Source organism: Myxine glutinosa, chromosome 5 (assembly GCF_964187855.1).
Source record: "Myxine glutinosa chromosome 5, kmMyxGlut1.1, whole genome shotgun sequence".
In the NCBI taxonomy this organism is placed as follows: Eukaryota; Metazoa; Chordata; class Myxini; order Myxiniformes; family Myxinidae; genus Myxine; species Myxine glutinosa.
This window is the reverse complement of record NC_136265.1, coordinates 143123594-143137747: the sequence shown is the minus strand read 5'-3', so window position 1 is coordinate 143137747 and position 14154 is coordinate 143123594. Positions and strand designations below refer to the sequence as shown.

Here is a 14154-nt window from a genome sequence, read left to right as displayed (position 1 = left end):
TACCATCCCCTTACAATCTCCCATCAACCATCACCCGAGCTAACAGCACCCACGAACACCCCACACGACCCCCACCCCAACCCTCTTCCACCATCACCAATCAATATCGGAATCCGAGGTCGCAATGCACTTTTTCTCTATGTACCGTCGCCGGCAGGATCACGGTGATTTCAAAATGTGACGTCACTGGCAAACTCGAAAATCGACAGTCCAGCACTTTTTTCAGCACTTTGTGAGTGGTAAAAAAAAATAAAATCCCTTTAAATTAGACCGTGATTAATGATTGTCAATGGTTTTCAGAAAACAAAATTTGTGTTTGGGTTCCCCTTTAAGGGTCATTTTGGTCTTTGGGGTCTTTTCGTTCATCGGGGTGTTTTTGAACTTTAAGGGTCTTTGGGGTCTTTTCGGTTTTCGGGTTCTTTTCATTCTTCGGGTTTTTTGGGGTCTTTAATGATCTTTCGAGTATTTTTGGTCTTTGGAGTATTTTGGGTCTTTTGGGTCCTCTGGGTTTTTTTGGGTCTTTAGGGTTTTTTGGGTCTCCTTCAGGGTCTTTTGGTTCTCTTGGGTCTTTAAGGGTCTTTGGGGTCTTTAAGGGTATTTTGGGTCTTCGGAATAATTTCGGACTTCGGGATCTTTGGGTCTTTGGGGTATTTTGGGTCTTTTGGGTCTCTGGGGTATTTTTAATCTCTGGGGTATTTTATGTCTTTTCGGTCTTCAGGGTCTTTTGGATATTTTGGGTCTTTTTCAGTCTTTTTGGTCTTTGGGGTATTTTGGGTCCTCATGGTCTTTTGGGTCCGCAGGGTATTTTGAGGTATTTAGGGTCCTCCTAAAAGGGGGAGGGGAGGAAGGGGAGGGCCAGTCAACAATGACGTTGCAGTTCTCATGGTAGGAGCGCAGCACAACAATCGCGACATCGTCCTGCATCTTCGCGACAACAGCACGAAGCGGATTTTGAAGACTCACCGATCCTGTGACGCCCTCCAGTACCAGCGTTGTCGGGCGGGGGAAGGGAGACCCGTACATTCTCAACCCGTACATTCACCCTCTCGACTCAAGCTCACTCGGACAAAAGCCTCGCACAAATTCCACCGTGAAGGCCCAATGGCCATGTCTATGCCACAAATCAAGTACATGAGCACGTCTGGCGCACTGATTTGAAAATATATAGAACGCTCATACTCCATGAAAAGTGTAGCCGCCGTGTCGCCATCTTGGTTAGCACGACTCAACCAACTCGCTTCGCGGATCTCGTTTGTTTTGAACGTGTCCCAGATTTTAAGAGCCAGACAACTGTTAAAATGCCATTTTGAGCGGCAATAAACTGCTCCAATCGGTTACGGAAGGGTTGTGGAAAGACGTTTCACAGCTGTTTCAAAGACGTTGAATTCATATCGCACAAACTCGACACAAAACACGATCGCACAAAAGGTGAAAAAACGCAATCGCTTTTCGTTCTGAATTACGTGCAAACGTGTGACGAAATCACCATCGCCCAGCATCGAGTGCCAACCAAGATGGCGCCCGGTAGCTGCATCTCCACCTATGTGGTGTGAATGGCAATGGGCATTGTTTCAATATATTTTCCGTTCAATGGTCTGGCGGCGGGGATGGAACATCACGTGATCGCTCTGAGCGAATCAGCGAGCTGCTCTGGCACATGCTGAGATTCCGTGTATAATGTTCCTTGCTGAAATGCGCTGAGGTAAATATGAATAAAAAATATGGATCTCGTCAAATATTTTTAGGTAGGCCATGTCCTTCCCAGGCTCAATGGCCATGTCTGTGCCAAATATCAAGTAAGTGAGCCTCTCCGTTTAGGAGTCTATCGGTAACATTACACACACACAAACTGTGTTTTATGTTCAACTAGCAGAAGTACCCGGCATTGCCGGGCGGGGGAGGGGAGGGGAACGGGGGGGGGGGGGAGGGGAGGGGAGGGGAACGGGGGGGGGGGAGGGGAGAAGAGGGGAGGGGGAGGGGGAGAGGGGAGAAGAGTGGGGGATGGGGAGGGTGAGGGATGGGAGGGGGGTGGGAGTTCCAAGTGATATATAGTGATATATCTGAGTGATATATAGTATTGTAGGAGGGGGTGGTGGTCGATTCCAAGGGATCTGAGTGATATATAGTATTGTAGGAGGGGGTGGTGGTCGATTCCAAGGGATCTGGGTGATATTTAGTATTGCAGGAGGAGGTGGTGGTCGATTCCAAGGGATCTGAGTGATATATAGTATTGTAGGAGGAGGTGGTGGTCGATTACAAGGGATCTGGGTGATATTTAGTATTGTAGGAGGGGGTGGTGGTCGATTCCAAGGGATCTGGGTGATATTTAGTATTGCAGGAGGAGGTGGTGGTCGATTCCAAGGGATCTGAGTGATATATATAGTATTGTAGGAGGAGGTGGTGGTCGATTCCAAGGGATCTGAGTGATATATATAGTATTGTAGGAGGAGGTGGTGGTCGATTCCAAGGGATCTGAGTGATATATAGTATTGTAGGAGGGGGTGGTGGGCGATTCCAAGGGATCTGAGTGATATATAGTATTGTAGGAGGAGGTGGTGGTCGATTCCAAGGGATCTGAGTAAAAAAAAAAAAACCACCTTTAGAGGCCATTTTTCCCCGCAAAGCGGGGGTTGGCCTTTTTCAGGAACCGTGGATTGTTGTTGTTTTTCGGTCCCATATTTGAAGCAATGTTTTACGGCCGGATGCCCTTCCTGACGCCAACCCTTTTTGCCGCCTTTTAACGACAAACAGGGAATTACCAGTGAACTGGTACTCAATTAGCCGACCTCGGAAGGATGACAGGCTGAGTCAACCCCCCTGGCGTTAATTCAGCGATCGACCGGGATTCGAACCCAGGATCCTTGGATCCTAAGCCGGCACCCTAGCCGCTAGCCCAACACCAGGGATCTGAGTGATATATAGTATTGTAGGAGGAGGTGGTGGTCGATTCCAAGGGATCTGAGTGATATATAGTATTGTAGGAGGAGGTTGTGGTCGATTCCAAGGGATCTGGGTGATATTTAGTATTGCAGGAGGAGGTGGTGGTCGATTCCAAGGGATCTGAGTGATATATAGTATTGTAGGAGGAGGTGGTGGTCGATTCCAAGGGATCTGGGTGATATTTAGTATTGCAGGAGGAGGTGGTGGTCAATTCCAAGGGATCTGGGTGATATTTAGTATTGTAGGAGGGGGTGGTGGTCGATTCCAAGGGATCTGGGTGATATTTAGTATTGTAGGAGGGGGTGGTGGTCGATTCCAAGGGATCTGGGTGATATTTAGTATTGTAGGAGGGGGTGGTGGTCGATTGTGAGGGATCTGAGTGATATTTAGTATTGCAGGAGGAGGTGGTGGTGGTCGATTGTGAGGGATCTGAGTGATATATATATAGTCGCGGGCAAGGAACATCACGTGATCGCTCTGAGCGATCGATTGCAACTCTGCGTCCTGTCGTGGGCGTGGCCAACGTGGCCTCATGCTCCCAGGTGATTGGCTAACTCGAGCTCGAGAGAGCCATAATGCGCTATGTTATCGCAAAAAATATGAATCTAAAGATGAAAGGGAAAAAAACCTATGTGGTGTGAATGGCAATGTTCGTCGCTTAAATGTGAAAAAAGGCAATTGCTTTTCGCTCTGAAATACGTGCGAACGCGTAACTGAGTTAATGGCGGCAGGGAACATCACGTGATCGCTCTGAGCGAATCAGCGCGCTGCTCTGCGACCGGTCAGATTCCGTGCATAATATGCCTCGCTGAAATGCGCTGAGGTAAAAATATGGTTAAAAAATATTACGAAATAAATTTTTCGGTCAGCCATGTTCTTACCAGGTTCAATGACCATGTCTGTGCCAAATATCAAGTACGTGAGCCTCTCCGTTTAGGAGTCTATCGGTAACATTACACACACACACACACACACACACACACACACACACACACACACACACACACACACACACACACACACACACACAGTGTTTTATATATATAGATGGTCTGGCGGCGGGGATGGAACATCACGTGATCGCTGTGAGCGAATCAGCGCGCTGCTCTGCCACTGGCTCAGATTCCGTGTATAATATTCCTTGCTGAAATGCGCTGAGGTAAATATGAATAAAAAATATGGATCTCGTCAAATATTTTGAGGTAGGCCATGTTCTTCCCAGGCTCAATGGCCATGTCTATGCCAAATATCAAGCACGTGAGCCTCTCCGTTTAGGAGTCTATCGGTAACATTACACACACACACACACACACACACACACACACACACACACACACACACACACACACACACACACACACACACACACACACACTGTGTTTTATATATACTAGGGCATGCCCGTACTATATATATATCTAAAATTATATCCCCCCCCTCTATTTACATGAAATGGTTTGGTCCAAAGCGAACGGCTTGCGAGTACGGTGACAATCCCCCCCCTCTATTTACATGAAATGGTTTGGTCCAAAGCGAACGGCTTGCGAGTACGGTGACAACCCCCCCCCTCTATTTACATGAAATGGTTTGGTCCAAAGCGAACGGCTTGCGGAGTTTGGTAAAGAAATCGCCATAGCGTGCACAAACGCGCAGGAAAGCGAAAGAATCGCAAATTAGTTTTAATTAGTTTTAAAACATAGTTTAACGCCAACATAGTTTGCCAACGTGAAATAAATGAATACGCTCTCAAATGTGCCGTCCGAGGCAGAGTCTGTTCGGCACGTTCGGCACACGTGATAGCTCGCTGCTCTCTGATTGGTTGAATCGTTTTTTGGACATAGCTCGGTAACTACTTGTCCGATTAATATGAAACCTTGAAAAGGCACATCCTCGGGTCCCCAGCAATATACCTGGCAAGTTTCAAGTATATCGGACCCGTGGTTGTCGAGAAACAGCGGTCACAGACAAACACACAGACATACACACATACACACACACACACACACACACACACAGAGATTACTGGAATTATAGATAGATAGATTATACCAAGTTTGGTCAAAATGCCCTGACTGGTTCACAAGTTAGCTTGGTAACAGAAATTTTACAGAACGGGACGTCTGACATTTGACCTTTGACCACTTGACACCAAAATCAAATCGGTTTATCTTTGCATCATAATCCATACTTGTACCAACTTTGGTCAAAATCCCATCACCGGTTCACAAGTTATCGTGGTAAGTGTTTTTACCGAACATGAACTCTGACCTTTGACCTTGTGACTCCAAAATCTAATCAGTTCAAATGGATTGCTTGCTTCAGTGCTTAATTGCCACTTGGTGAGCGATATTACAAGAAACTTAGTTACTGAACACACGCACTTCTGCAAAACTGGAGGTTCTTGGAAATATGATGAAGCCGATTTGTGTTCTACAGTATTTAAATATATACGGTAATTCAATTTAAATAAGTGTGTAAAGAGGTTTAAAGGTTTAAATAAATAGAAAAGATATGGGTTTTGCCACCATTTTACCCACCATCTATTACACCACTCTAACAGGTTACATTAGTTATTTGTGAGTGTTATTTATGCCCTTTATAAAGCTCTTAAAAACAGTAAATTTCCTGTTTGTGTAAAAATATTATCTCACTCTTCTCTGCGCATGTGTGGTCTGGATTGATTCTAAGCCAAGGTACACTACATGGCCAAACGTATGTGGACACCGAACATCACACCCGTATGTGCTCGTCGAACATCTCATTCCAAAATCATTGGCATTAATATGGAGTTGGTCCCTCTTTTGCTGCTATAACAGCCTCCACAATTCTGGGAAGGTTTTTTTTTTTTTTTTGTATACAAGATCGAGGCTCGTGAAAGAGCTAACATTAGTCACACAAAAAGTCAAAACGACACATAAAACACAAAAATAAGGGGAGCGGTAGACAAGTTGGGGAGAGAGGGGGAAGGACACAAACACAACATTTGAGAGCAGGGACATCAGCAGAAATGTGGGAGGGGGAGGGCTTGGGGGGTGGTGGGAGAGGTATAAAACACATGAACACTGCAAGGACTTCCAGGAAAGAAGTTGGAATTTCAAAAAAAAGTGTATCTTTTTGTATGTAAAAGTGTATCTTTTTATCCCGACGAACTTTCCACTAGATGTTGGAGCATTGCTGCGGGGATTTGCTTCCATTCAGCCACAAGAGCATTAGTGAGGTCGGGCACTGATGTAGGGCGATTATGCCTGTCTCGCAGTCGGCGTTCCAATTCATCCCAAAGGTGTTCGATGGGATTGAGGTCAGGGCTCTGTGCAGGCCAGTCGCAGTCAAGTTCTTCCACACCAATCTTGACAAACCATTTCTGTATGGACCTCGCTTTATGCATGGGGGGGCATTGTCATGCTGAAACAGGAAAGGGCCTTCCCCAAACTGTTGCCACAAAGTTGGAAGCACACAATCGTCTGGACTCTTGAATGTCATTGTATGCTGTAGTGTTAAGATTTCCCTTTACTCGAACTAAGGGGTCGAGCCCGAACCATGAAAAACAGCCCCAGACCATTATTCCTCCTCCACCAAACTTTACAGTTGGCACTATGCATTCGGGCGGGTAGCGTTCTCCTGGCATCCGCCAAACCCAGGTTCATCCGTCGGACCGCCAGATGGTGAAACGTGATTCATCACTCCAGAGAACGCGTTTCCACTGCTCCAGAGTCCAATGGCGTCGAGCTTTACACCACTCCAGCCTACGCTTGGCATTGCGCATGGTGATCTTAGGCTTGCGTGCGGCCGCTCGGCCATGGAAACCCATTTCATGAAGCTCCCAACGAACAGTTGTTTTGTTGGCCATGTAGTGTATGTTAAAACGACAGACGTCTTCTTTTTTTTTTTTTTTACCTCCGCCACCAAAGGTGGATGAGGTTGTGTTTTCACCCCTGTCTGTCTGTTTGTCCGTTTGTGAACAAAATATCTCAAAAAGTTGTGAATGGATTCGGACGAAATTTGTCAGAGATGTAGCGTATGTGACAAGGACGAAATTATTAGATTTTGGTGAAGATCCGGATTCGGATCCGATTACTCATATATTTTTAAGTGATTCTTCACCATTGGGAGATAAGGCCAAAAACGATACATCTCAAAAAGTTGTGGATGGATTTGGACAAAACTTGGTGGACTGGTTGGGTGTCTGACAAGGACGATTCCATTCGATTTTGGTGAAGATCTGAATTTGGATTCGGATATGAGAATTTTCAATTTTTAAGTGATTCTTCACCATTGAGTGAAAGGACTAAAACGATATACCTTGATATTTCAAAAAGTTGTGAATGACTCATGATAAAACTTGCTGGATGGGTTGGGATAAGTGGCAAGAGCAAGCCGATTAGCTTTTGGTTCAGGTCCGAATCCAGATCCGACCTATCAGTGGGATACAAAAGTTAAACTGTTCATCCTGGCGGAGGTATACGCTCTACCGAGTGCTGTTCTAGTTTAAACATTGTATTTATGCATCACAAATAAAATAATTAATTCAGTGTCATTTATTTACACAATTAGGTTACTCAAATAACTTCAGAATGGCATTTCCATGGAATATCCGCAGGACATATCTCGCAAGAATGTTAATGGGGACCTGAAGCCTGAATGTAGTTTAGCTTGCTGCAATTGAGATTGCGAATAGGGTGAAAGGAGAACTTGGGAAGGTGGGAATGCAGGTTATGAGGAGGTAAAGTTTGTAATAATAAGGGGAAGAGAGTTAAATAATTCACTACTTTAATTATGTAATGAACACATATGTAATGATGTAAGAATGTCCTCTTGCTTTGAAGAACGGGTAGAAATGAAGAGGGGAGGACAGAGAGTTGGGGGTATTGAGGCAGAGCGGGGACAAAGGGATGGGAGAAGGGGTGGAGGTTTTGGGTGATGTAGGACTGCCATTTACCGGCGTGGTGCTCGTTGGTGAATCAAGACAACAAGGTCCTGGTAACATCTTAACCATTAACCATAACCAACCATTAACGCTCAATAGCGCAGTGGGCTGTTGATGCGTTATCAACGGAGGTCCATGGTTCGAGCCCCGCATTGAGTCAGAATTTTTTCACACTTAGCCCCTCGCAGGAATTTGATTCCTGTTTATGAAATTATATATACTAGGGCATGCCCGTACTATATATAAGCTAGGACGTGCCCGTACGTGGGTGCCCGTTCCTTGCCAAAAAAAAAAAAAAAAAAAAATTTGTGTAGGGGTGTGTGTGTGTAAACATCCTAGGGCGTGCCCGTACATGGGTGCAAAAAAACATGCGTGCAAACAACAACAACAAAAAAAAACTTTGAAACCACGTGGCAGTAACGACCACAGAACCCCCCCCCCCCCCTCTATTTACATGAATGGTTTGGTCCATTCGCAACGACCACAGAATCCCCCCCCTCTATTTACATGCAATGGTTTGGTCCAAAGCGAACGGCTTGCGGTGTTTGGTAAAGAAATCGCCATAGCTCGGTAACTACTTGTCCGATTAATTTCAAACCTTGAAAAGGCACATCCTCGGGTCCCCAGCAATATACCTGGCAAGTTTCAAGTATATCGGACCCGTGGTTGTCGAGAAACAGCGGTCACAGACAAACAAACAAACACACACACAGACACACACACACACACACACACAGAGATTACTGGAATTATAGATAGATATATATATACAGACTTGGCATTTAATATGGAATATATTTTTTTCTTGACTTGGGTTTACTTTCTTAACTCAGTATATCAATCTGGTGAGTTTCTTTTACACTTTGGTGATTTATTTGTTAAAAGAACCATGTCACTGATTGTCTGTCGCAGCAAGAAGTCAACAACAGGATTATATCACAGGTGGCGTGGCAAAATGTACGGACAGGTGCATTTGATGATTGGCTTCACAGTCGGGTATACAAGAGTTGTTGCGTTCTGTATTAGTGGAAAACAACTGCTGCACGTCTCCAAAAGTTATTGCCGCTTCCTCTGGAGATGGTCCGTCAACTCGGCAATGCTGTTTGTCATGGAGTGGTGGCTTTACGAAATTACGGCATGAAAGAGCGTGCTGTTGCTCGACAGTATGGCATCACTCAAGGTCAGGTGTCAAAGATGCTGAAACGAAATGCTCAGAGGGGTGTCCCTACTCCAATACCGAGGCCAGGACGTCCCCGCAGAACCACAAGGAGGGATGATCGCCAGCTGCACCGGTTAGTCCGCAATGGCCGTACCAAGTCAGTGAATCGTCTTAGGGCTGAGTGGCAGCAACTGACAAATGTGCCTGTATCCAGAAGGCTAGTCAACCAACGACTGGTTCAAGCAGGATATCGTGCCAGGCGTCCCCTGAGAAAGCCACGCCTGACCAGACAACACCGCCAGCGCCGATTGCAGTGGGCCAGAGAGCACCGTCAATGGCAGCCAGGACACTGGAATCACGTGATCTTCAGTGACGAGTCTAGATTTCTGGTCTATCGTCAAGATGGCCGCGTCCGAGTGTGCAGACAAGTGCATGAAGCCTACAACAAAGATTGTATAGTGCCAAGAGTCCAAGCTGGAGGTGGTGGGGTGACCGTTTGGGCTGCTTTTCATGCAGGGGGCAAAACTGACCTGGTTGTTCTGATTGGAAACCTGAACCAGTTCAAGTACAGGGCCATTCTGGAAGAAACATTGCTTCCATTTGCTCGTGCAGCCTTTCGAGGAAACTTTGTCTTCCAAGATGACAATGCGCGGCCTCATCGTGCTCGCATGATCCAACACTTTCTTGCTGACCGTGGTGTAGAGCATATGGAGTGGCCTGCCATGTCCCCGGATATGAATCCGATAGAGAACTTGTGGGCAGAATTAACGCGTCAAATCGACCACTTGGACCAGCAGCCGACCTCTGTGCGTGAATTACAGCAGGCTATTGTCACTGCATGGCAAGCGATTCCTGTCCAAACCTTGGCAAATCTCGTGAACAGCATGCCTCAACGTGTACATTCTCTCCTGAATGCTCGTGGGGGTTACACGAAGTACTGAACTGTAATTTTACTGTCCGTAATCCCAGTCGTAATTTAACTTTTGTTTTTGTTCAAAATTTTTTTGGCTCATGTGCAAAATAAAGAGATACTTCTGGAAAACGTACAGAAGTTTAACACAGTACTGTCCATGAATTGAGTTCGATATCAGTTTACATGACTTTCAAGGATCAATTTATTTGTTTCGAAATGTCAAATGTGGTTTTTGTTTCTTTTAAAGGTCACGTTAACAAAATCCAGAATAATTTCAACATAATTCCAATGAACTTTTGGCTCTAAGACATCTTGAAAAGTAAGTTCACCCCCACAAAAAAAATATTCCATATTAAATGCCAAGTCTGTATATATAATTTTATATATATATATATATATATATATATATATATATATATATGTATGTATGTATGTATATATATATATATATATATATATATATATATATATATATATATATATATATAATTTTAAAGCAAAAACTACACACTTAGGTGGAATTTGTTTTGAAAGCCATTGACTAGACCTATTAGCCGATGTATATTCCAAGTTTCAGCTAGTTTCAATGTATATCAATATATAACCGTTGAGATATGAGCTCCAACACATTATGGGTGGACAGACAGACACCAACGTGATTTTCTTTTTTTGTATACAAGGTCGAGGCTCGTCTAAGAGCTAACATCAATCACAAAAAAAAACAAAAACGGACACACAAAACATACAATAAAGGGAGCGGGAGGCAAGATTAGGAGAGAGGGAAGCACACAAGTACAACAGCAGAGAACAGGGACAACGGAAGATCTGTGGGAGGTGGCATGGGAAGGCGGAGGGGGTAGGGGGGTGGACAGGGTGGGAGAGGTATAAAACACATGGACACTGCAAGAACTTCCAGGAAAGAAGTCGGTATTTAAAAAAAGTGGATCTGGGGGTGAATTAACGGGGGTAGAAGAGATCAAGGTTTTGGATTTGGGAAGAGGGTTTTCTAAATATAACTCAAGAATGTGGAAACAGACGTTGCTGAAATTTGGAATATATCACCTCGTTGTACAAAGCATTTACTTCTGAAATTTGCAGCCGATTTCGTCCAGTAGAAGCCGAGAAAAGCATTTTCAGTCCACATGTTAAAGCTGTGTACAGAGAAACGATCCCTTATAGAAAGGGAGGGGCGCTTTGCGCCTCCCTTTCATTATTAAATCAATATCCAGATCACCTCGTTGATCAAATCCAATTCACTACTCCATCACAGGATATTCGACTGAAAGTTTAACGGGTTGTTGTTTTTTCTGGGTGCCGGCGATAACTGGCCTACTCTTCGCAAAAGACAATGTGTGATCTTTAGCATCCACCATCGACCAGTGCTGGCAGATGCATCAGTCTTAACATCCTTCTAATGGACGGTGCACACGTTGATGCCTCACCCTGCATGTGAAATACAAGAGAGGTAGTTTTCGCTTGCTCAAATTCAAACGCAGGCTAAATAGCTAAAGGCGAGTTGCTTATACCTCTGAGCTATCCTGCCAGCCGTGTAATATTTACTGTAATGATTTTGCAGTATTCTCATTTTTGGACATTTCTCAGCAAAAAATAATCTCAAAATTTGTTTTCTTTTTCTTTAGCTTCCACAATCTATCATTTTGATTTTGATCACCTGTTGCTTTTCCATTTTGCTTTTCTCTATTCTGTTCAGTTTAGTCAATCAGTACCATTAATAATTTGCAGATAATTAAAATATATGGCATTTAAACTGAATGTCCATGTTTCATCTCCCCCTACCAACCACGACAAGGTCGATTTGCTTCACCACCTTGGAGGACACGCCAGCTGGCTGGAAGCCCCTCTCCCCTCTGAAGACAGGCAATATACTCTTCAATGCAGTGCGCCCTGCTAGCGCTGTGCCAGAATGTCAGTTTGACTCCACAGTAGATTATTACCCTGAAGGAGACGAATCAGAGGTGAGCACATCTCTGCCATTACAGTCGTATTGAATTGGAGGTTTCAAGGGTAACTGAAGTTGGTAAAAAACAGATTACTGTAGTTTGTTTTTTCCCACCACCCCCTACATGTATTTTGAAGACAGACTCCTCCATTGTGACAGAATGGCTGGCAGCATTACAGAGACTGGAGCACTGTACTCTCCTGCGGTGAGGGATTTCAATTTACTGTCCTACTTTTCTAAAATTGATGGAAAGTGTTCAACCTATATATATGTGACACTTTCAGGCCTGTTTTGCATGTACAATGATATGTATCTATGCCACGTGCGTGTTATAATATCGACATTGCTGCACTGTTGGAGACTAGGTTTCCAAAAGCCGGGGAGCTTCAAGAGAAGAATTACACCTTCTACTGGTCGCCTTGCTCTGATGACCCGCAAGGCACCTCCAGGGTCGGCTTTGCTGTTCATAACTCTGTGTGCAGAAAGGTCACAGAATTTCCAAAAATAATCTCTGATCGTCTCATGACTCTTCATATCCCACTTAATAGCGCCACATTTGCGACTGTGGTAAGCGTGTTTGCCCCAACTTTGCTTAGCAGTTCCCCAACAGTAAGGACTGCCACAATTACCTTGGTATCTCTGCACTCTCAGTTGCTGGTAATATCCTCAGCAAGGTCATGCTCAAGTGTCTCCAGACTGTGGTTGAAGACATCTTACCTGAATCACAGTGTGGATTCCATGCAGGTCATGGTAATATAGATACGATCTTCACATTACTACACCTTCAGGAAAAGTAAGCTGAACAGAACATTCCTCTTTACATCGATTTCATTGATTTTTTCCAAGGCATTTGTTTCAGTTAGTCATGCTTGCCTTTGACATTTTTTATTGAAATATTGCTTCCTGGAAAAGATTTTGACCATTTTGCAGGGTTTCCATGAAGGCATGCAAATGCAGGTAGTCGTTGATGGTGAGACGACTGATCCGTTCACCGTTGGACATGGCATGAAATAGCATTGTGTTCTTTTGTCCCATGCTATTTACCCTGTTTTTGACAGCTGTGCTGGATGTTGCCAATCAGGATTTACAGAAGGTGTCTATCTAACAACTGATGGCAAGCTTTTTAACATATGACATCTCAAAGCGAAGACAAAGGCTCGTCAGATGTGTGCACAAGACTTGCTCTATGCTGACATTTGCTTGCTTTTGCATTCCATGCATGACCTGCAGAAGCTCCTTTATCCACTGCATCTGTGGTATTTGGACTCTCCTTCAATGTCCGAAATAACAAGCTCCTTTACCAACTGTCCCCTGGAATGTCATAAATTGAGCCGACCCTTTTGCTGAATGGCGAAACATTTAAGATTGTTGACGGCTTTGTGTATCTCGGCTGCACTGAATCTAATAACTGCAGCCTCTATAAGGAGCTGGCGACACGGATTTGTTCGGCCTGTGCTGCTTTTAGTCGATTGTGTGACCGACTGTGGAGTAGATGCAGCATTAAGGTCACTACAAAGTGCAAGGTATACAGAGCTATTTTCCTTCCCTATCGGTTATACATCTCTGAGACATATACACTCTACAGATTGTACACCCACTGTTTGATGCAAGTCTATGTCTGGCATCTGTGAAATATCCTTGGGATTAAGTGGTCTGATCATGTGACAAACGAGGTTTTAAAGCTGGCTCGTATGCCTAGCATTGAAACGATACATCGGAAGCAGCAGCTCACCTGGACTAGTCACGTGGTCAGAATGGGGGATGACTGGCTGCCAAATTTTGTGTTGTATAGTAAGCTTTCGCAGGGGCAACACAATGTTGGGTGACCATGGTTGCATTATTTGGACTGTATAAAGAGACATCTCAGGGCCACTGGCACAGATGTACAGAAATGGGAAGAGAATGCAAAAGACAGGCATGGGTGTTGTGTGTCAGTGCAGCGTGTATTTTCTGTGACTGAAGCGACCAGGGCAGCGGAGGCAGACACCAAAACTAGCCGTCGCCTTGAATGTGCTAGATGAGTGCCATTAGTAGATTAATTAAAGCCAGTATTTGTGTGCCATCACTGTGGAAGAGGTGTGGCCTCGCACATCAGCTTAATTTCCCATGAGCAAGCTTGTGCTCGATTATTCCTTCAGACAAACTGAACTTTCCTTGCGATAAGTCATTCTCAAAATCGAGCTGACTGCTGATGTATGTATGTATGTATGTATATAAATATAGTTATATATATATATATATATATATATATATATATA

General features: G+C 44.4%; 1 protein-coding gene across 2 annotated transcripts in view; it reads left to right on the top strand.

The window, feature by feature from the left end:
* Positions 1–14154, top strand: part of SLC38A12 (solute carrier family 38 member 12) — a 244239-nt gene that overhangs the window by 1021 nt on the left and 229064 nt on the right. The window contains exons 2-3 of one of the 2 annotated variants that reach the window (XM_078778807.1): positions 11747–11912; positions 12034–12101. In XM_078778807.1, the coding sequence (XP_078634933.1) occupies positions 12057–12101 (45 nt within the window). In that variant the 5' untranslated portion in view covers positions 11747–11912; positions 12034–12056. The remainder of the gene's footprint in view (positions 1–11746; positions 11913–12033; positions 12102–14154) is intronic. The other variant, XM_078778808.1, reaches the window with a different exon arrangement.